Source organism: Oncorhynchus gorbuscha, linkage group LG02 (genome assembly GCF_021184085.1).
Source record: "Oncorhynchus gorbuscha isolate QuinsamMale2020 ecotype Even-year linkage group LG02, OgorEven_v1.0, whole genome shotgun sequence".
NCBI classification, from domain to species: domain Eukaryota; kingdom Metazoa; phylum Chordata; class Actinopteri; order Salmoniformes; family Salmonidae; genus Oncorhynchus; species Oncorhynchus gorbuscha.
In genome coordinates, this window is record NC_060174.1 from 56332873 (window position 1) to 56358237 (window position 25365).

General features: G+C 41.9%; 1 protein-coding gene across 5 annotated transcripts in view; it reads right to left on the minus strand.

Moving 5' to 3' along the window:
- LOC124005007 (tetraspanin-18-like) overlaps positions 1-25365 on the minus strand; it is a 141514-nt gene that overhangs the window by 44727 nt on the left and 71422 nt on the right. For 4 of the 5 annotated variants that reach the window (XM_046313870.1, XM_046313835.1, XM_046313852.1 and 1 more), the window contains one exon: positions 709-788. In XM_046313870.1, the coding sequence (XP_046169826.1) occupies positions 709-711 (3 nt within the window). In that variant the 5' untranslated portion in view covers positions 712-788. Of the gene's footprint in view, positions 1-708; positions 789-5326; positions 5410-25365 lie in introns of all 5 variants that reach the window. The other variant, XM_046313843.1, reaches the window with a different exon arrangement.

A 25365-nucleotide genomic window follows, 5' to 3' on the forward strand; every position in this document is an offset into this window, starting at 1 on the left:
CCATCCTTCTCCAAGCCAACTGGTGGTGTGTATAAGATCCTTGGTCAAATCTCCATGCCTCCTGTTGATGCACACGCGTACACACACACACACACACACACACACACACACACACACACACACACACACACACACACACACACACACACACACACACACACACACACACACACACACACACACACACACACACACACACACACACACACACACACACACACACACACACACACACACACACACACACACACACACACACACACACACACACACACCTCAGTGTGCTTGATTAAACTGGGGCTAGAGGAAGAGGATAGCAGTTTGGGCCTAAACACCTCCATAATTCTCTGGAGAAAGCTTGAGACTCAGATCATTCACCAGAATCCTTCTCCAAGCCTATAAGGTGGTTGTATAAGATCCTTGGTCAAAACTCCATGCCCCCTGTTGACGCGTGCACACACACACCTCAGTGTGCTTGATTATAACAGTTTGGGCCTAAACACCTCCACAATTCTCTGGGCTAAGATAGACATGCACAGGGAAATAACTGATGTGAAAAAACACAGAGGGAGAGGAGGCTTTGAGAAATGGGCAATTGAGAAATGGAAGTGTTTTTGAGAGAAAAGTATTAGTCGGGCAAACTCAGTGTTGAAGCTATATGCTGAGAGATCATGAGTTGAGATTTGGATGGAAGTGACACCAACATACCATGAGTTTCTGTTTCTGCGTCTTTGTTCTGATGAAGCAGATGACTTCTCTGTTTCCCCTCCTCTCCTGTTTTCATTTAGCTGTGGACAAAAAGACAGACACAGGTCAGGGGTCATAGATCACGTGAAGAACGCTAATGGTTACAGTTTCTCTATTTTTACTGAATTACAGAGAAACTGTCTACAGAACAGGCATGAAGAACATGTGCTGAACCACAATAATGACAGTCAGTTTCTCTGTGCTGAAAACCTGTAGGACCCCGGTATTAAGAACATGTACACGCAACCAAAATATAAACGTAACATGTAAAGAGTTGGTCCCATGTTTCATGAGCTGAAATGAAAGATACCAGAAATGTTCCATACACACAAAAATCTTATTTCTCTCAAATGTTGTGCACAAATTTGTTTATATACCTGTTAGTGAGCATTTCTCCTTTGCCAAGATAATCCATGCACCTGACAGATATGGCAAATCAAGAAGCTGATTAAACAGCATGATCAGCATGATCACAGGTGCACCTTGTGCTGGGGACAATAAAAGGAGCGTGCAATTGGCATGCTGACTTGCAGGACTGTCCACCAGAGCTGTTGCCAGATAATTGAATGTTCATTTCTCTACCACATCGTTTTAGATCATTTGGCAGCTACAGACAATGAACACAATTGCATTTTATCAATGGCAATTTGAATGCACAGAGATACTGTGCCGAGATCCTGAGGCCCATTGTCGTGCCATTCATCCTCCGCCATTACTTCATGTTTCGGAATGATACTGCACCGCCCCATGTCGCAAGGATCTGTACACAATTCCTGGAAGCTGAAAATGTCCCAGTTCTTCCATGGCCTGCGTACTCACCAGACATATCACCCATTGAGCATGTTTGGGATGCTCTGGATCGAGGTGTATGGCAGCATGTTCCAGTTCCCACCAATATCCAGCAACTTCATACAGTCATTGAAGAGGGTTGAGATTCCATATTCAATCAATCCCTATACCAGTCTGCTGTTCCCACATGCTTCAGGAGGGCCACCATTGTTCCTGTTCCCAAGAAAGCTAAGGTAACTGAGCTAAACGACTACCGCCCCGTAGCACTCACTTCCGTCATCATGAAGTGCTTTGAGAGACTACTCAAGGACCATATCACCTCCACCCTACCTGACACCCTAGACCCACTCCAATTTGCTTACCGCCCAAATAGGTCCACAGACGATGCAATCTCAACCACACTGCACACTGCCCTAACCCACCTGGACAAGAGGAATACCTATGTGAGAATGCTGTTCATCGACTACAGCTCGGCATTCAACACCATAGTACCCTCCAAGCTCGTCATCAAGCTGGAGACCCTGGGTCTCGACCCCACCCTGTGCAACTGGGTACTGGACTTCCTGACGGGCCGCCCCCAGGTGGTGAGGGTAGGCAACAACATCTCCTCCCCGCTGATCCTCAACACGGGGGCCCCACAAGGGTGCGTTCTGAGCCCTCTCCTGTACTCCCTGTTCACCCACGACTGCGTGGCAACGCACGCCTCCAACTCAATCATCAAGTTTGCGGATGACACAACAGTGGTAGGCTTGATTAGAAACAACGACGAGACAGCCTACAGGGAGGAGGTGAGGGCCCTCGGAGTGTGGTGTCAGGACAATAACCTCACACTCAACGTCAACAAAACTAAGGAGATGATTGTGGACTTCAGGAAACAGCAGAGGGAACACCCCCCTATCCACATCGATGGAACAGTAGTGGAGAGGGTAGCTAGTTTTAAGTTCCTTCGGCATACACATCACAGACAAACAAAATTGGTCCACTCACACTGACAGCGTCGTGAAGAAGGCTGAGGAACTGAAAAACAGCTTCTATCTCAAGGCCATCAGACTGTTAAACAGCCACCACTAACATTGAGTGGCTGCTGCCAACACACTGTCATTGACACTGACCCAACTCCAGCCATTTTAATAATGGGAATTGATGGGAAATGATGTAAATATATCACTAGCCACTTTAAACAATGCTACCTTATATAATGTTACTTACCCTACATTATTCATCTCATATGCATATGTATATACTGTACTCTACATCATCGACTGCATCCTTATGTAACACATGTATCACTAGCCACTTTAACTATGCCACTTTGTTTACTTTGTCTACACACTCATCTCATATGTATATACTGTACTCGATACCATCTACTGTATGCTGCTCTGTACCATCACTCATTCATATATCCTTATGTACATGTTCCTTATCCCCTTACACTGTGTATAAGACAGTAGTTTTGGAATTGTTAGTTAGATTACTTGTTGGTTATCACTGCATTGTCGGAACTAGAAGCACAAGCATTTCGCTACACTCGCATTTAACATCTGCTAACCATGTGTATGTGACAAATAAAATGTGATTTGATTTGATTTGACAACATTCCACAGGCCACAATCAACTCTATGTGAAAGAAATGTTTCGTGCTACATGAGGCAAATGGTGGTCACACCAGATACTGACTGGTTTACCGATCCACGGCCCTACTTTTTTCCCCTAAGGTACTTTATCTGTGACCAACAGATGCATATCTGCATTCCCAGTCATGTGAATTCCATAGATTAGGGCCTAATTAATTTATTTCAATGGAATGATTTCCTTATAAGAACTGTAACTTAGTGAAATGTTAGAAATGATTGCATGTTGCGTTTGTAATTTAGTTAAGTGTATAAAATAAGCCTCTACAAGACATTTCAAATGGTGAGATTTGGCGAGCCAATCACAGAGACTGCGCCAGTGTTTTACTCATGGGAACATTACGCAGATACTCAGCTGGAGGGAGAAATAAAAGGGGACAGAGAATACAAAATGCAGCAGCTGCCTCCTCTAATAGTTCCAATCCTGTCTGTGTCTGTGCGCACGCATGCGTGTGTGTGTGTGTGCGTGCGTGTTATACCAGTCAAGTAAAATTGTAATGCCTGCCGCCAAGGTAGCCTGGAGGGTAGGAGCGTTGGGTCAGTAACCAAAAGGTTGCTGGATTGAAACCCAGAGCTGAGGTATCCAAAGGTATCCCCCTTGAACCATACGGGTCAGTTAATTGGTCCTTTATTCTCTCTCTCTCTCTCTCTCTCTCTCTCTCTCTCTCTCTCTCTCTCTCTCTCTCTCTCTCTCTCTCTCTCTCTCTCTCTCTCTCTCTCTCTCTCTCTCCGATGCTAACCTTGATTAGCATCTCATGCATTATACATAGGTAAACTAGCATACATTGCTAAATACACGTTGCTAGCAATAACTGACTGTCAAAATGGATATTCAACTTAGTGTGGCTAATGAGCCGAAATGCTTTTAACTTTTCCTACTTCGCTCTTCTGTTCGTTTCAGTTTGCTTTCTTTGCCACAAGTGCCTAAGTCAGTCCCAGCTGAAAATAATTATATGGCAGCGCAATGGAGAGCCAACTACATTACTGCTAGTAGCTATTCCTGCCTGCTTGAACTTAATGCAAAAATAGTCAGAGGAGCTATTCTGATAGAATGACAATACGTTGGAGTGGATTTCAAAGTGATTGACAGTGACTTTGACAACTGTAACATCAAATATCTATAGATAGAAGCGTTAGCTGTCTGTGGAGACATTCTCCTCCATTAGATGTACAATTCCAGGCTGTGTGTATTCTACCTCTTACAGACGCTGGGATAGGATGGAGAATCACGAGAGTCACGAGAGTATTCTGGAACCAGAACCTAAGCCATCACCGTCACCATCATCATCCTTCTATACTTCCACACCATATTGCCAGCAGTATCCTACAGTATCCTACAAGACACCAAAACTGACACTTGCAGCTCACCAACCACCCATGGAACAAAAACAAGAACACACTCACACCAGCCCCCATATAGCATATCCACGCGCACGCGCACACACAGACACACATCTTGTGATTATATCTACACACTACACAATGCAATCACAGCCTGAGTAGGTAACTAGCGGAGGAAGAGAGATGCTCCAAAATTATACACTGTTATCACAGGGTTTCCACTGTGAGACTCTTCACAGTAAACACCCAGGAAATCAATAAACCTCCACAGTCGTACAGAGGATATAGAGGCACACATCTATAGTATGTGGAACCAAAATCCATCTTTAGGAGAGCAACAGAGGTGTTTTAAACCAATTGTACAGCCTACTTGTTCACAAACAATCCAATATCATCGGCTCTATTTGCTTCTTGGACAGACAGACAATAGATCTCTCTCTATCAGGCAAGTCTATCACTACCTAACCCCTCCTCCCATATATCAATAGCAGCTTAGAAGTGTGTACTGAAACAAAAGGGGTCAAAGTATATCTATCCTGCCAAGCTGGTAGCAAAATACCCTCTCCAATGCCCTGTGCTTAGTGCTATTGTGGTTGGCAGGTAGCCTAGCGGTTTAGAGCATTGGGCCAGTAACTGGGTGAAAACTTGGCTGATGTTCCCTTGAGCAAGGCACTTGACCCTAACTTCTCCAAGGTTGCTGTCAATAATGACTGATCCCTAGCTGTGACCCTCTGAGGATGTCTCAGGGTGAGTGGGATATGCAAAAAAACACATGTATAATACACACATGAAATAGGACACATGTAAGCACCCACCTAATTATTATCTGCTAGAGTAGCTGGTGGAGAGAAGGCAACAGTAGAGAGGGTCTGCATTATTTTCAGATCTCCATGGTAACCTTGCACAGGGGGAAAGTGGAGCACCAATAGGATTAGAGAGAGACTCAGCAAGGCGGCGGTATCGGGTGTATGTTACGTGGGGTGAGATCGGCAAACTTGCACACACACACACACACACACACACACACACACACACACACACACACACACACACACACACACACACACACACACACACACACACACACACACACACACACACACACACACACACACACACACACACACACACACACACACACACACACACACACACACACACACACACACACAGCAACAACTAAAGGGCGGCGGTATAGTATAGATCCTTGCCTCGTGGGAGACTAGAAAGGCCAGGCCATTGAGGGTCCGAGTGAAAGAGTGGAAATAGAGAATGAAAGACCTATTATCACCAGGCAATAGGTTTCATCTACATCCACTCAAAATAAAGCCTTTCAAGTAGGGCTTCTAAATCCCTTTTACTCTCCAATCGTTGACATTTAAGCATCGGTCGCTGTGTGAGAGATTTACAAATCAAGCCTGTAGGTAATTGAATAGTGTCTGTTGATATTCAGGCTCTGAGTGAGTTTATTGTTGCATCTACTGTCAGACTCATTGAAAATCGGGTGTGGAGTATGTGATTCAGGACTTTGTTCGGGATCTAATGTCATCATACACTTTGATCAACCCTACCTCATTTATTTCAGGGCACTCCTATGCAGAGGGCCTTGCAATGTGACAATACATCTTACACGGCTAAGCGCTCTTCAATAACAGGTTTCACTTCTCATTTTGTCATTCTTTGAAAAGTACCAGATGACTTAAACATAGATGGAAGAGGAGTTAAAACCAATCAATTATTTCCAATCCTTTGAGCATTGTCCATCCACCCCCATCGCTTCGCCTCTCACTTCGCCTCTTCCTCTCTGCGACCACTGACCCGCTGCTGCTATTGCTGTAAAATCATGACTTTTAAGAACCAGCTCCACAGCCACCAAATAACCTTACGATTCTGACAGATCGTAGGGCTATGGTTAAAAGTACAGGGAATAGGATGCTATTTCGGACACAGCCCAAAGAGCAAAAGAGCAATAGAGCAAGAGCTTTTTCAGCTATATTTCTCCTGGATGTCACAGGTCTTAATGAGCAGAGTGCTGAGACAGACTTACGGCTCTTCTAGCAGATCCAGATTTATTGATCTACAGTGTATAAATCAACTGCCCTGGACAGACGGAAAGGGATAAACTGCTGAGGTTGGAGGTTCAATCACCACACACATCTGATTGAATCAGAAAACTCATCATTAATTTACCTTCCCCTCTCTTTGGTCATAGCTCTCAATAGATTGGTAAACAGTGAGCACCTTGGGTAAACAGATGGGTAAACCCTAACTCAATCACCCATCACCAACTGAACTCAATCACCCATCTTAAATTATTCGGATTGAACTCATTTTACGCTGTCCTATGTCTTCTAAGTGTTAATATTTTGAGGGGCGATGGGAAACCTGAGAGATTGCAGCAGCAGCCCCTTGAATATGTGTTTATGGGGAGTTACCTTGATGCTGGTTGAAGCAGATGAAAAAATATATATATTTTATATATATATACAGCGGGGCAAAAAAGTATTTAGTCAGCCACCAATTGTGCAAGTTCTCCCACTTAAAAATATGAGAGAGGCCTTTAATTTTCATCATAGGTACACTTCAACTATGACAGACAAAATGAGAAAAAAAATCCAGAAAATCACATTGTAGCATTTTTAATGAATTTATTTGCAAATTATGATGGAAAATAAGTATTTGGTCAATAACACAAGTTTATCTCAATACTTTGGTATATACCCTTTGTTGGCAATGACAGAGGTCAAATGTTTTCTGTAAGTCTTCACAAGGTTTTCACACACTGTTGCTGGTATTTTGACCCATCCCTCCATGCAGATCTCCTCTAGAGCAGTGATGTTTTGGGGCTGTTACTGGGCAACACGGACATTCAACTCCCTCCAAAGATTTTCTATGGGGTTGAGATCTGGAGACTGGCTAGGCCACTCCAGGACCTTGAAATGCTTCTTACAAAGACACTCCTTTGTTGCCCGGGTGGTGTGTTTGGGATCATCGTCATGCTGAAAGACCCAGCCATGTTTCATCTTCAATGCCCTTGCTGATGGAAGGAGGTTTTTCACTCAAAATCCCATTCTTTCCTTTACACGGATCAGTCATCCTGGTCCCCTTGCAGAAAAACATCCCCAAAGCATGATGTTTCCACCCCCATGCTTCACAGTATGGTGTTCTTTGGATGCAACTCAGCATTCTTTGTCCTCCAAACACGACGAGTTGAGTTTTTGCCAAAAATTAAGTAGTACCCGCAAAACACCAGTCCAACGGACGAATCTGGGTTTGGCGGATGCCTGGAGAACGCTACCTGCCCGAATGCATAGTGCCAACTGTAAAGTTTGGTGGAGGAGGAATAATGGTCTGGGGCTGTTTTTCAGGCTAGGCCCCTTAGTTCCACTGAAGGGAAATCTTAACGCTACAGCATACAATGACATTCTAGAGGATTCTGTGCTTCCACAGAAACAATTTGGGGAAGGCCCTTTCCTGTTTCAGCATGACAATGCCCCTGTGTACAAAGCGAGGTCCACACAGAAATTGTTTGTCGAGATCGGTGTGGAAGAACTTGACTGGTCTGCACAGAGCCCTGACTTCAACCCCATTGAACTCCTTTGGGATGAATTGGAACGCCGACTGCGAGCTATGCCTAATTACCCAACATCAGTGCCTGACCTCGCTGCCATTCAGCCACAGAAACATTAGTAAGTCACCACAGCAATGTTCCAACATCTAGTGGAAAGCCTTCCCATAAGAGTGGAAGCTGTTATAGCGTCAAAGAGGGGCACAACTCCATATTAATGCCCATGAGTTTTTTGAATAAGATGTTCAACGAGCACGTGTCCACATACTTTTGGCCATGTCGTGTAAATGAGTAAAAATAAAAAATCAGACAATGAATATCCCTTTGAAAATGGTGAAGTTATTATTTACACTTTGTAAGGTGTATCGATACACCCAGTCACTACAAAGATTCAGGCATCCTTCATAACTCGGTTGCCAGAGGAAGGAAACCACTCTGGGATTTCAGAGGCCATTGGTGACTTTAAAACAGTTACAAAGTTTAATGGCTGTGATGGGAGAGTACTGAGGATGGATCAACAACATTGCAGTTAATCCAAAGAAGGAAGAAAGCCTGTACTGAATAAAATATTCCAAAACATGCATCCTGTTTGCAATGAAGCACTAAAGTAACATTTTAAATAAAGTGTCATGCAATGAACTATATGTCCTGAATAGAAAGTGTTATGTCATGTTGGATTTGCCCCAAACATATCACCTAATACCACTCTTAATATTTTCGAGCATGGTGGTGACTGCATCATGTTATGGGTATGCTTGTCATCGGCAATGACTAGAGAGTTTTCTCTTCATAAAAAAAACGCAATAGAGCTAAGCACAGGCAAAATCCTAGAGGACAATTGTCATGTTTTGTCATATATTGTCTTGTCATTATGCTTTCCCTTCTGTTCGTTTCCCCCTGCTGGTCTTATTAGGTTCGTTCCCTTTTTCTATCCCTCTCTCTCCCCCTCCCTCTCTCTCCTCTCTCTATCGTTCCGTTCCTGCTCCCAGCTGTTCCTCATTCTCCTAACTCACTCATTTAGTCTTTTTACACCTGTTCCCTATTTTGTCTTCTGATTAGAGTCCCTATTTCTCCCCTTGTTTTCCACTTCTGTCCTTGTCGGATCCTTGTCTATTGTTCACCGTGCTGTGTCTGTGTATCGCCCTGTCGTGTCGTGTTTCCCTCAGATGCTGCGTGGTGAGCAGGTGTCTGAGTCTGCTAAGTTCAAGTGCCTTCCCGAGGCAACCTGCAGTTCAAGATCAAGTCTCCAGTCGGTTCTCGTCATTACGAGTGGAAATTGTTTTATTTGATTGTATTTTTACTTTACTGGATTAAAGACTCTGTTTTCGCCAAGTCGCTTTTGGGTCCTCATTCACCTGCATAACAGAAGGATCCGACCAAGAATGGACCCAGCGACTATGGATTCTCTCTACTCTACTCTCGAGTTCCAGGGAGCGATGCTCGGCAGACACGAGCAGGAATTGTCTGCCGCTCGGCATGCCGTTGAGACCCTGGCCGCTCAGGTCTCCGACCTCTCAAGACAGTATCAGAGTCTTCGTCTCGTGTCACCAGCTACTTCCGGTTCTTCCGAGCCTCCGGAACCTAGGGTTAATAACCCACCTTGTTATTCTGGGCAGCCCACTGAGTGCCGCTCCTTTCTCACCCAGTGTGATATCGTGTTCTCTCTCCAACCCAACACATACTCAAGAGAGAGAGCTCGGATTGCCTACGTCATATCACTCCTTACTGGTCGGGCTCGGCAGTGGGGCACAGCTATCTGGGAGGCAAGCGCTGAGTGTACTAACAATTATCTGAACTTTAAAGAGGAGATGATAAGGGTTTTGATCGCTCAGTTTTTGGGAAAGAAGTTTCCTGGTCCCTGTCTTCCCTATGTCAAGGTAATCGATCCATAACGGATTACTCTATAGAGTTTCGCACTCTTGCTGCCTCCAGTAACTGGAACGAGCAGGCGTTGCTCGCTCGTTTTCTGGAGGGACTCCACGCTAAGGTTAAGGATGAGATTCTCTCTCGGGAGGTTCCATCCAGCGTGGATTCTTTGATTGAACTCGCTATTCGCATTGAACGACGGGTAGATCTTCGTCACCGAGCTCATAGAAGAGAGCTCGCGTTAACTGTGTCTCCCCTCTCTCCGACACTACCGTCTTTCCCCACTGACTCAGGTGTTGAGCCCATGCAGCTGGGGGGTATTCGCATCTCGACTAAGGAGAGGGAACGGAGAATCACCAACCGCCTCTGTCTCTATTGCGGTTCCGCTGGTCATTTTGTAATTTCATGTCCAGTTAAAGGCCAGAGCTCATCAGTAAGCGGAGGGCGACTGATAAGCGCTACTAGACGGTCCTCTCCGTCAAGTACATGTACTACTTTACCGGTCCATCTACGCTGGACCGGATCGGCAGCTTCCTGCAGTGCATTAATAGACTCTGGGGCAGAGGGCTGTTTTATGGACGAAGCCTGGGCGCGGGAACATGACATTCCTCTCAGACAGTTAGGGAGCCCACGGTCATGTTTGCCTTGGATGGTAGTCCTCTCCCCAGTATATTATGTGAAACACTACCTTTAACCCTCACTGTATCTGGTAACCATAGTGAGACCATTTCTTTTTTGATTTTTTGTTCACCTTTTACACCTGTTGTTTTGGGTCATCCCTGGCTAGTGTGTCATAATCCTTCTTTTGATTGGTCTAGTAATTCTATCCTTTCCTGGAACGTTTCTTGTCATGTGAAGTGTTTAATGTCTGCTATTTCTCCTGTTTGTTCTGTCCCCTCTTCTCAGGAGGAACCTGGTGATTTGACAGGAGTGCCGGAGGAATATCATGGTCTGCGCACGGTCTTCAGTCGGTCCAGAACCAACTCCCTTCCTCCTCACCGGTCGTATGATTGTTGTTCTGATCTCTTTAAGAAGCGTTTTGCATCCGCTCCTATCCTTGTTGCACCTGACGTCACTAAACAGTTTATTGTTGAGGTTGACGCGTCGGGGGTGGGCGTGGGAGCCATTCTGTCCCAGCGCTCCGATACTGACGATGGGGTCCACCCTTGTGCGTATTTTTCTGCTTCTGCTCCTGGTCTTGCTGGGTCTCAGTCTGTTCCCTGCCATCGCATCTCTCCTGTTCTTGTTCCTGCCCTTGCTGTGTCTCAGTCTGTCCCTAGTTGTTACTCTCCTGGCCTGTTTGGTCCTGTTTGCTCTAAAGTTTTCAGTTCTCTACCCGTGTCTCATTTTTTTTTTTAGAGTAGTACCCTAGTTTCCCTTTTTATCGTTTTTCGTTACGGTCCTGAGGAGAGGAGTTGGGTTCTTTCTCGGGACGTGCTGGACCGTTTGATCTATGATTTCCTCCGTTGCCGCCAGTGTTCCTCCTCGAGAGCGCCAGGAGGCGCCGGTGAGTAGGGGGTACTGTCATGTTTTGTCATATATTGTCTTGTCATTATGCTTTCCCTTCTGTTCGTTTCCCCTGCTGGTCTTATTAGGTTCGTTCCCTTTTTCTATCCCTCTCTCTCCCCCTCCCTCTCTCTCCTCTCTCTATCGTTCCGTTCCTGCTCCCAGCTGTTCCTCATTCTCCTAACTCACTCATTTAGTCTTTTTACACCTGTTCCCTATTTTGTCTTCTGATTAGAGTCCCTATTTCTCCCCTTGTTTTCCACTTCTGTCCTTGTCGGATCCTTGTCTATTGTTCACCGTGCTGTGTCTGTGTATCGCCCTGTCGTGTCGTGTTTCCCTCAGATGCTGCGTGGTGAGCAGGTGTCTGAGTCTGCTAAGTTCAAGTGCCTTCCCGAGGCAACCTGCAGTTCAAGATCAAGTCTCCAGTCGGTTCTCGTCATTACGAGTGGAAATTGTTTTATTTGATTGTATTTTTACTTTACTGGATTAAAGACTCTGTTTTCGCCAAGTCGCTTTTGGGTCCTCATTCACCTGCATAACAACAATCTGGTTCAGTCTGCTTTCAGACATTGGGAGAAAAATTCACCTTTCAGCAGGACAATAACCTAAAACACAAGGGCCAATATACACTGGAGTTGCTTACCAAGACGACACTGAATGTTCATAAGTGGCCTAGTTACAGTTTTTCTTAAATTGGCTCGAAAATCTATGGCAAGAATTGAAAATGGCTGTCTAGCAATGATCAACAACCAACATGACAGAGCTTGAAGAATGTGCAAATATTGTACAATCCAGGAGTGCAAAGCTCTTAATGTCTTACCCGGAGAGACTTCCAGCTGTAATCACTGCCAAAGGTAATTCTAACACGTATTGACTCGGGTGTGAATACTTATGTAAATGAGATATATCTGTATTTTATTTTAGATACATTTGGAAAAAAAAATGTTTTTGCTTTGTAATTATGGGGCAATGTGTATAGATGATTGAAAAAAAATCTATGTAGTCCATTATTAATTCAGGCTATAACACAACAAAATGTGAAATAAGTCAAGGGGTACGAATACTTTCTGAAGACACTGTATGTCATTATAATTAAGACTGCAGAACAAGAACAAGCTTAACATTTAATCACAGAACTCCACATAACACATTAACTGGCATGACAATCCATCTCATGGGAGGCCTAAAAGTCCTAAGACAAGACAAACTCATCCCTACAAGTCTTCTAATAGGCTGCCGCAGCTATGACGCATTTTGCCCAAATGCATTTTTATTTTACTTGACACATACCAGAAGCATGAACATGCATTTAAATTACTACAAAAATGACTACAAACATGATACATTGTCTTTCATGTTGATTCACTGTTGTGGTCGGCCTGTCTGGGTTTCCTCCCCCCCCCCCTTGGGTTGTACCGTGTCGGAGATCTTTGTGGGCTATACTCGGCCTTGTCTCAGGATGGTAAGTTGGTGGTTGAAGATTTCCCTCTAGTGGTGTGGGGGCTGTGCTTTGGCAAAGTGGGTGGGGTTATATCCTTCCTGTTTGGCCCTGTCCGGGGGTGTCCTCGGATGGGGCCACAGTGTCTCCTGACCCCTCCTGTCTCAGCCTCCAGTATTTATGCTGCAGTAGTTTATGTGTCGGGGGGCTAGGGTCAGTTTGTTTATCTGGAGTACTTCTCCTGTCCTATTCAGTTGTCCTGTGTGAATCTAAGTGTGCGTTCTCTAATTCTCTCCTTCTCTCTTTCTTTCTCTCTCTCGGAGGACCTGAGCCCTAGGACCATGCCCCAGGACTACCTGACATGATGACTCCTTGCTGTCCCCAGTCCACCTGGCCATGCTGCTGCTCCAGTTTCAACTGGCCTGGGCCCTCGGACCATGTCCCAGGACTACCTGACATGAGGACTCCTTGCTGTCCCCAGTCCACCTGGCCATGCTCCTGCTCCAGTTTCAACTGTTCTGCCTTACTATTATTCAACCATGCTGGTCATTTATGAACATTTGAACATCTTGGCCACGTTCTGTTATAATCTCCACCCGGCACAGCCAGAAGAGGACTGGCCACCCCACATATGCTCTCTCTAATTCTCTCTTTCTTTCTTTCTCTCTCTCGGAGGACCTGAGCCCTAGGACCGTGCCCCAGGACTACCTGACATGATGGCTCCTTGCTGTCCCCAGTCCACCTGACTGTGCTGCTGCTCCAGTTTCAACTGTTCTGCCTTATTATTATTTGACCATGCTGGTCATTTATGAACATTTGAACATCTTGGTCATGTTCTGTTATAATCTCTACCCGGCACAGCCAGAAGAGGACTGGCCACCCCACATAGCCAGGTTCATCTCTAGGTTTCTTCCTAGGTTTTGGCCTTTCTAGGGAGTTTTTCCTAGCCACCGTGCTTTTACACCTGCATTGTTTGCTGTTTGGGGTTTTAGGCTGGGTTTCTGTACAGCACTTTGAGATATCAGCTGATGTACGAAGGGCTATATAAATAAATTTGATTTGATTTTGATTTGATATGTAATAAATACACATTTAAAAAGTATTTATCTGTACTTCCCTCTGTGATTATGAAGTTGAACATGTGCTCTTTGCACCTAATTGCAACATTCTGTGATAATCAATTACTCACCATCACAAATTAAATTCTATCACTTCCCAAATGTTGGTTTGGTGGGCAAAAAATATTTCTCCATTGATCAATGCGTGAAATGTAACTTAAGAAGCCGAATTAGAAACCACTTTGGCTACTAGATATCATAGCCATGCATTTGTGGAATTTTGTCAGGCATGCCATGCATTTCAGTAAAGATGCAAATGTATCTAAATATATCTTCCTCTTTTCAAAGATGGAAGCAAACATTACAAAGGTCTATCTAGGGGACACTCGGGTGGCTCTGAGGTTCACCCCTAGAACATGTCATCATCAAAGATGCCAATCAGATCCTTTCAGATCTCCACAACAGCAAAGGTCAATTTGGGATTGGGCCAAAGGCTGGTGAAGTGTGTCCTGATCTACTGAGATCTCACCACTCTAACATCTGTGAATGTCTCCTATAATTACACCAGGCACACGTAGTCTGACATGATCACTTTGACTAACAGCCATGCCGCCAGCTACCCGTTGATGATCTGCCTCTAGTGTGGAAAAGAGGACAGACTCCACAACTTCAATCAGCATCAAAGTAACTCCTTTAGGTATTCATGGAGCTGCAGTCTCACAGGTTTCCATTGCCTCTTAATAGATGGTGATGGGTGTCCTTTTTGTCCAGAGCAAAATTGGTGCAAAACCACGTCCATGAGTAACGTAGCAACATTCAACGCCACACTGATCGAGTTTGGACATTCCCTGTGACAAAGTAAATGCGCACTATATAGGAAGAACTTTAGAGAGGGAATCCCGGGAACAGATAGTTCGGAGTTCACTCATGCCTGCCACGAACCATGGGAGATGCACAGTTTCACAGCCTCGTTTGAAATGAGCTGGTGAGAGAACCTGACTTAAACGAGACTTCTTCACAGAGCTCCTTGGAATCTCTTCTCTTGTTGCTAGTTATTGAACAAATGAAAAAGGGAAATCAACATGACAAGGTAAACACACTTGGTAATTATTTTAAAATGGTGTTGTATACAAAGACAATGAAGTAGGCTATTTGGGATTTTCAGATTATCAGTCATTTATCGATCATGATGAATGATTGACGTTTGTGATCATAAGCTAAGACCTAATGTTAGCCAACTAGGTAGCTAATGTTCTTAGTAGAAAAGCATGATAAAGAGTTACATTTGTGTCTTGAATGGTTATATTAATGAAGAGAGTATGGATAGATGGATGAAGAGGATAGATGAATGAAGAGAATATACATAGAATAATGAAGAGAGTACGGATAGATTAATGAAGAGAGTACGGATAGATGAATGAAGAGAGTATGGATAGATGAATGAAGAGAGTATGGATAGATGAATGAAGAGAGTATGGATAGATGAATTAAGAGAGTATGGATAGATGAATGAAGAGTATGGATAGATGAATGAAGAGAGTATGGATAGTTGAATGTAGAGAGTATGGATAGATGAATGAAGAGAGTATGGATAGATTAATGAAGAGAGTATGGATAGATGAATGAAGAGCGTATGGATAGATGAATGAAGTGAGTATGCATAGATGAATTAAGAGAGTATGGATAGATGAATGAAGAGAGTATGGATAGATGAATGAAGAGAGTACGGATAGATGAACGAAGAGAGTATGGATAGATGAATGAAGAGAGTACGGATAGATGAATGAAGTGAGTATGCATAGATGAATGAAGAGAGTATGGATAGATTAATGAAGAGAGTATGGATAGATGAATGAAGAGAGTATGGATAGATTAATGAAGAGAGTACGGATAGATGAATGAAGAGAGTATGGATAGATTAATCAAGAGTATGGATAGATGAATGAAGAGAGTACGGATAGATGAATGAAGAGAGTACGGATAGATGAATGAAGAGTATGGATAGATGAATGAAGAGTATGGATAGATGAATGAAGAGAGTATGGATAGATGAATGAAGAGAGTATGGATAGATGAATGAAGAGAGTATGGATAGATGAATGAAGAGAGTATGGATAGATGAATGAAGAGAGTACGGATAGATTAATGAAGAGAGTACGGATAGATGAATGAAGAGAGTACGGATAGATGAATGAAGAGAGTACGGATAGATTAATGAAGAGAGTACGGATAGATGAATGAAGAGAGTACGGATAGATTAATGAAGAGAGTACGGATAGATGAATGAAGAGAGTACGGATAGATGAATAAAGAGAGTATGGATAGATGAATGAAGAGAGTATGGATAGATGAATGAAGAGAGTATGGATAGATGAATGAAAAGAGTATGGATAGATGAATGAAGAGAGTATGGATAGATGAATGAAGAGAGTACGGATAGATGAATGAAGAGAGTATGGATAGATTAATCAAGAGTATGGATAGATGAATGAAGAGTATGGATAGATGAATGAAGAGTATGGATAGATGAATGAAGAGAGTATGGATAGATGAATGAAGAGAGTACGGATAGATGAATGAAGAGAGTATGGATAGATGAATGAAGAGAGTATGGATAGATGAATGAAGAGAGTACGGATAGATTAATGAAGAGAGTACGGATAGATGAATGAAGAGAGTACGGATAGATGAATGAAGAGAGTACGGATAGATGAATGAAGAGAGTACGGATAGATGAATGAAGAGAGTATGGATAGATTAATCAAGAGTATGGACAGATGAATGAAGAGAGTATGGATAGATGAATGAAGAGAGTATGGATAGATGAATTGAGTATGGATAGATGAATGAAGAGAGTATGGATAGATGAGTCAAGAGTATGGGTAGATGAATTGAGTATGGACAGATGAATGAAGAGTATGGATAGATGAATGAAGAGAGTATGGATAGATGAATGAAGAGAGTATGGATAGATGAATGAAGAGAGTATGGATAGATTAATCAAGAGTATGAACAGATGAATGAAGAGAGTATGGATAGATGAATGAAGAGAGTATGGATAGATGAATGAAGAGAGTATGGATAGATGAATGAAGAGAGTACGGATAGATGAATGAAGAGAGTATGGATAGATTAATGAAGAGAGTACGGATAGATGAATGAAGAGAGTATGGATAGATGAATGAAGAGAGTATGGATAGATGAATGAAGAGAGTATGGATAGATGAATGAAGAGAGTATGGATAGATGAATGAAGAGAGTATGGATAGATTAATGAAGAGAGTACGGATAGATGAATGAAGAGAGTATGGATAGATGAATGAAGAGAGTATGGATAGATGAATGAAGAGAGTATGGATAGATGAATGAAGAGAGTACGGATAGATGAATGAAGAGAGTACAGATAGATGAATGAAGAGTATGGATAGATTAATCAAGAGTATGGATATATGAATGAAGAGAGTATGGATAGATGAATGAAGAGAGTATGGATAGATGAATGAAGAGAGTATGGATAGATTAATGAAGAGAGTATGGATAGATTAATGAAGAGAGTACGGATAGATGAATGAAGAGAGTACGGATAGATGAATAAAGAGAGTATGGATAGATGAATGAAGAGAGTATGGATAGATGAATGAAGAGAGTATGGATAGATGAATGAAGAGAGTACGGATAGATGAATGAAGAGAGTATGGATAGATGAATGAAGAGAGTATGGATAGATGAATGAAGAGAGTATGGATAGATTAATCAAGAGTATGGACAGATGAATGAAGAGAGTATGGATAGATGAATGAAGAGAGTATGGATAGATGAATGAAGAGAGTATGGATAGATTAATGAAGAGAGTATGGATAGATGAATGAAGAGAGTATGGATAGATGAATGAAGAGAGTACGGATAGATGAATGAACAGAGTATGGATAGATTAATCAAGAGTATGGATAGATGAATGAAGAGAGTATGGATAGATGAATGAACAGAGTACAGATAGATGAATGAAGAGAGTACGGATAGATGAATGAAGAGTATGGATAGATGAATGAAGAGAGTATGGATAGATGAATGAACAGAGTACAGATAGATGAATGAAGAGAGTATGGATAGATGAATGAAGAGAGTATGGATAGATGAATGAAGAGAGTACGGATAGATGAATGAAGAGAGTATGCATAGATGAATTAAGAGAGTATGGATAGATGAATGAAGAGAGTATGGATAGATGAATGAAGAGAGTATGGATAGATGGATGAAGAGAGCACAGATAGATTAATGAAGAGAGTACGGATAGATGAATGAAGAGAGTACGGATAGATGAATCAAGAGTATGGACAGATGAATGAAGAGAGTATGGATAGATGAATGAAGAGAGTACGGATAGATGAATGAACAGAGTACAGATAGATGAATGAAGAGAGTATGGATAGATGAATCAAGAGTATGGGTAGATGAATGTAGAGAGTACGGTTTGATAAATGAAGAGAGTACAGATAGATGAATGAAGAGTATGGATAGATGAATGAAGAGAGTATGGATAGATGAATGAAGAGAGTATGGATAGATGAATGAAGAGAGTATGGATAGATTAATCAAGAGTATGGATAGATGAATGAAGAGAGTATGGATAGATGAATGAAGAGAGTATGGATAGATGAATGAAGAGAGTACGGATAGATGAATGAAGAGAGTACGGATAGATGAATGAAGAGTATGGATAGCTGAATGAAGAGAGTATGGATAGATGAATGAAGAGAGTATGGATAGATGAATGAAGAGAGTACGGATAGATGAATGAAGAGTATGGATAGATGAATGAAGAGAGTACGGATAGATGAATGAAGAGTATGGATAGATGAATGAAGAGAGTATGGATAGATGAATGAAGAGAGTACGGATAGATGAATGAAGAGTATGGATAGATGAATGAACAGAGTACAGATAGATGAATGAAGAGAGTATGGATAGATGAATGAAGAGAGTATGGATAGATGAATGAAGAGAGTACGGATAGATGAATGAAGAGAGTATGCATAGATGAATGAAGAGAGTATGGATAGATTAATGAAGAGAGTATGGATAGATGAATGAAGAGAGTATGGATAGATTAATGAAGAGAGTACGGATAGATGAATGAAGAGAGTATGGATAGATTAATCAAGAGTATGGATAGATGAATGAAGAGAGTATGGATAGATGAATGAACAGAGTACAGATAGATGAATGAAGAGAGTATGGATAGATGAATGAAGAGTATGGATAGATGAATGAAGAGAGTATGGATAGATGAATGAACAGAGTACAGATAGATGAATGAAGAGAGTATGGATAGATGAATGAAGAGAGTATGGATAGATGAATGAAGAGAGTACGGATAGATGAATGAAGAGAGTATGCATAGATGAATTAAGAGAGTATGGATAGATGAATGAAGAGAGTATGGATAGATGAATGAAGAGAGTATGGATAGATGGATGAAGAGAGTACGGATAGATTAATGAAGAGAGTACGGATAGATGAATGAAGAGAGTACGGATAGATCAATGAAGAGAGTATGGATAGATCAATGAAGAGAGTATGGATAGATGAATGAAGAGAGTATGGGTAGATGAATGAAGAGAGTATGGATAGATGAATCAAGAGTATGGACAGATGAATGAAGAGAGTATGGATAGATGAATGAAGAGAGTATGGATAGATGAATGAAGAGAGTATGGATAGATGAATTAAGAGAGTATGGAGAGATGAATGAAGAGAGTATGGATAGATGAATCAAGAGTATGGGTAGATGAATGTAGAGAGTACGGTTTGATAAATGAAGAGAGTACAGATAGATGAATGAAGAGTATGGATAGATGAATGAAGAGAGTATGGATAGATGAATGAAGAGAGTATGGATAGATGAATGAAGAGAGTACGGATAGATGAATGAAGAGTATGGATAGATGAATGAAGAGAGTATGGATAGATGAATGAAGAGAGTATGGATAGATGAATGAAGAGAGTACGGATAGATGAATGAAGAGAGTATGGATAGATGAATGAAGAGAGTATGGATAGATGAATGAAGAGAGTACGGATAGATGAATGAAGAGAGTATGCATAGATGAATTAAGAGAGTATGGATAGATGAATGAAGAGAGTATGGATAGATGAATGAAGAGAGTATGGATAGATGGATGAAGAGAGTACGGATAGATTAATGAAGAGAGTACGGATAGATGAATGAAGAGAGTACGGATAGATGAATGAAGAGAGTATGGATAGATGAATGAAGAGAGTATGGATAGATGAATGAAGAGAGTATGGATAGATGAATGAAGAGAGTATGGATAGATGAATCAAGAGTATGGACAGATGAATGAAGAGAGTATGGATAGATGAATGAAGAGAGTATGGATAGATGAATGAAGAGAGTATGGATAGATGAATTAAGAGAGTATGGAGAGATGAATGAAGAGAGTATGGATAGATGAATCAAGAGTATGGGTAGATGAATGTAGAGAGTACGATTTGATAAATGAAGAGAGTACAGATAGATGAATGAAGAGTATGGATAGATGAATGAAGAGAGTATGGATAGATGAATGAAGAGAGTATGGATAGATGAATGAAGAGAGTACGGATAGATGAATGAAGAGTATGGATAGATGAATGAAGAGAGTATGGATAGATGAATGAAGAGAGTATGGATAGATGAATGAAGAGAGTACGGATAGATGAATGAAGAGTATGGATAGATGAATGAAGAGAGTACGGATAGATGAATGAAGAGTATGGATAGATGAATGAAGAGAGTATGGATAGATGAATGAAGAGAGTATGGATAGAATAATGAAGAGAGTATGGATAGAATAATGTAGAGAGAGTGGATAGATGAATGAAGAGAGTATGGACAGATGAATGAAGAGAGAATGGATAGATGTAAGGATAACATTAAGAAGAAAGAAGGAGGGGCATAGGAAATTACTTGTCTGTCCCTTCTTTATTCACATCTCTTAATCTCTCTTAAGCCCCATCTCCCTGTCTGTCTCTCTCCCTCTCTCTCTCCCTCTTATTCCTGCTCTCTTCATCTATCCATACTCTCTTCATTCAACGTCCATCAGACAAACAGACAAGTCATTTCCTATGCCCCTCCTCCTTTCCACTCAATGTTCATCAGAAATGTGGGGGCATTCCTAAAAGATGATATATTATTATTTTGTCATTATATGGAAGTGGGTAATGCTCTACAATTTCAGTAAAAGTTGCTGGAAAGGGAATCAACACTTGACACCTTGCATTCCCAACAAGGAACAGTTCAAGTCTGTGAACCCATCATACGTATGTGACTATCCTCACTTGAAGGTAGGCTACATTGTCCCAATTATACTTTATTGTAGCCTATAACCTACAGATGTAGGTCCATAACCATATGCACTGTAAGTTTGTGATGAAGTAACCCAAGTGTGAATGTTGTCCACCCTTCCTAGGATAAAAAAAACACAATGCATGTAATATGTCAAAATTCAACAAACTCCTCACAAACCCTTATAGACTTCTACCATAGGGCTGCTTGGCTAATGGTTTTGACTACACATTTTGCTCTTATGAGAACACACTGAAGACCACCAAGACTGAGGCAATTGTCAGAATATCCATCTGTGGAGGAGGTACATCACTGGGTGAAGAGAACCAATGATTGACATGTGACATGGAGGGTGGAGAGGACCAGACTGAGGAAAGGACATCAGATCATTTTTAAGGTACAGTAGGTCCACAACTTCAGCAGCCCTGGCATTGTTCCTTTCCAACTCTGTTTTTCTGAGTGTAGTGAAATTACATGATCAACAGAATGGTTTTTACCGGTTTTTACACTCAATAAATGCATGCAATAGCAATAAATTCAAGTCTTCAATGGTTATTTATTTGTCAAATTCTTCTGTACTCTTCAGACGGACTACAGGTGTCAACACAACACCAGATGGTGCTCCTCAGACGCATCAAAACATTGATCGAAAAACACACTGTTCTGCCAAAATTTAATTTTGCTGAGGACTGAGATAAGTCAAAGATAGCAGGTCAATATTTTACATATACACTACATGACCAAAAGTATGTGGACACCTGTTCGTCGAACATCTCATTCCAAAATCACTGGCATTAATATGGAGGTGGTCCCCCCCTTTGCTGTTATAACAGCCTCCACTCTTCTGAGAAGGCTTTTCACTAGATGTTGGAACATTGTGGCAGGGACTTGCTTACATTCAGCCACAAGAGCGTTAGTGAGGTCAGGCACTGATGTTGGGTGATTAGGCCTGGCTCACAGTCACCGTTACAATTCTTCCCAAAGGTGTTCGATGGGGTTGAGTTCAGAGCTCTGTGCAGGCCAGTCAAGTACTTCCACACCGATCTCGACAAACCATTTCTGTATGGACATCACTTTTTGCATGGGGTCATTGCCATGCTGAAACCAGAAAGGGCCTTCCCAAAACTGTTGCCACAAAATTGGAAGCACAGAATGTCATTGTATGCTGTAGCATTGAGGCCAAACCATGAAAAACAGCTCCAGACAATTATTCCTCCTCTACCAAACGTTACAGTTGGCACTATCCATTCAGGCAGGTAGCATTCTCCTGACTTCCGCCAAACCCAGATTAGTCGGTCGAACTGCTAGAGTGGTGAAGTGTGATTCATCACTCCAGAGAACGCATTTCCACTGCTCCAGTGTTCAATGGCGGCAAACTTTACACCACTCCAGCCGACGCTTGGCATTGTGCATGGTGAACTTAAGCTTGTGCGGCTGCTCGGCCATGGAAAGCCATTTCATGAAGCTCCCAACAAACAGATCTTGTGCTGACATTGCTTCCAGAGGCAGTTTGGAACTCGGTAGTGAGTGTTGCAACCAAGGAAATACCATTTATACGGGCTACACACTTTAGCACTTGGTGGTCCTCTTCTGTGAGCTTGGTGGTCCTCTTCTGTGAGCTTGTGTAACCTATCACTTGGCGGCTGAGCCGTTGTTGCTCCTAGATGTTTCCACTTCACAATAACAGCACTTACAGTTGACCAGGGCAGCTCTAGCAGTGCAGAAATCTGATGAACTGACTTGTTGGAATGGTGGCATCCTATGACGGTGCCACGTTGAAAGTCACTCTAAGGAAATTAAGTAAGTAAGGTCATTAAAGTGGCATTGTTTGTCTATGGAGATTGCATGGTGGTGTTCTCAATTTGTTCTCAATTTGATACTTGTCGGCAACGGGTGTGTCTGAAATAGCTGAATCCACTAATTTGAAGGGGTGCACTTTTGTATAGATAGTGTATATGTTCAAATAAAAAACTGATCACATCATCAAAATAATAAATAATCATAATCACTGAACAATTACATACAAATACAAACAAAAATTGCAGTACATTGTAGAGTAGTGGTGTCTAAGTCCAACCCTATTCACAATGGGGCAGCAAAGGTCCAAGCTACCTATCCAAAACACCAGTGACACCCAGCCCATTCAAATAATGGTGTGAGTCTTTCCACATCTTCTCCAACATTGGGCTGTACCGGCATGACTGCATTTCCCTTGCATAGCAGGGGATAGGCAAATAGCACATTCATACCCCTGGACTTCTTCCACATTTTGTTGTGATACAACCAAAATTCAATATTGATTCAATATTTTAAAAATCTCATCCATCTACGCACAAAACTCCATCATGAAAAAGTGAAAATATGTTTTAGAAAATTAAATACAAAATGTATTCACACCCCTGATTCGATACATGTTAGAATCACCTTTGGCAGTCATGATTACAGCGGTGCGTCAATCTGGGTAAGTCTCTAAGTGCTTTGAACACCTGGATTGTACAATATGCCCATTATTCTTCATAAATTCTTCAAGCTCTGTCAAGTTGGTTGTTGATTATTGCTAGAAAGCCATTCAAGTCTTACCATAGATTTTCAATCCGATTTAAGTCAACACTGCAACTAGGCCACTCAGGAACATTCAATGTCGTCTTGAGAAGCAACTTCAGTGAATATTTGGCCATGTGTTTTAGGTTATTGTCCTGCTGAAAGGTGAATTTGTCTGCCAGTGTCTACAGACTGAACCAGATTTGGACTGTGCTTAGCTCTATTCCCTTTTATTTTTTATCCCAAAAAACTCCTGAATCCTTGATGATGACAAGCATAAACATAACATGATGCAGCCACCACCATACCTGCAAATATGAAGAATGGTACTCAGTGATGTGTTGTGCTGGAGTTGCCCCAAACATAACACTTTGTATACAGAACATGAAGTGAATTTCTTTGCCACATTTTTTGCAGTTTTACATTAGTGCCTTACTAATGGATGCATGTTTTGGAATATTTTTATTCTGTACAGGCTTCCTTCTTTTCACTCTGTCAATTAGGTTAGTGTTGTGGAATTAATACAAAGTTGTTGATCCATCCACAGCCATTAAACTCTGCAACTGTTTTAAATTCATCATTGGCCTCATGGTGAAATCCCTGAGTGGTTACCTTCCTCTCCGGCAACTGAGTTAGGAAGGAAGACTGCATCTTTGTAGTGACAGGTTGTATTGACACACCATCCAAATAACTTCCCCATGCTCAAAGGGATATTCAATGTCTGCTTCTCCCCCATCTACCAATAGGTGCCCTTCTTTGCGAGGCATTGGGAAATCTCGCTGGTCTTTGTGGTTGAATCTGTGTTTGAAATTCACTGGTTGCCCAGAACCTTACAGATACAGTGCTTTCGGAAAGTATTCACACCCCTTCCAAAACATGCAGCTGTTTGCAACAAGGCACTAAATTAATACTGCAAATAATGTGGTAAATCAATTAACTTTTTGTCCTGAATACAACGTTATGTTTGGGGCAAATTTAATACCACACATCCCAGAGTACCACTCTCCATATTTACTAGCATAGTGGTGGCTGCATCATGTTATGGGTATGCCTGTAATCATTATGGACTGGGGAGTTTTTCAGGATAAAAAATAAACAGAATGGAGCTAACACAGACAAAATACTAAAGGAAAACCTGGTTCAGTCTGCTTTACACCAGACACTGGGAGATTAATTCACCTTTCAGCAGGACAATAACCTAAAACACAAGGGAAAATGTACACTGGACTTGCTTACCAAGAGGGCAATAAATGTTCATGAGTGGCCAAGTTACAGTTTTGATATAAGTCTGCTTGCAAATCTAAGTCTAGAGCTGAAAATTGTAGTCTAGCAATTATAAACAATCAATTTGACAGAGCTTAAACAATTTTGAAAATAATAAATGGCAAATGTTGCAATATTCCGGTGCACTGCTCTTAGAGACTTACCGAGAAAGACTGACAGCTGTAATCACTGGTGACTCTAACATGTATTGACTCAGGGGGTTGAATAGTTATTTAACCTCTTAAGCCTAGCCCTGTTTACTGCCC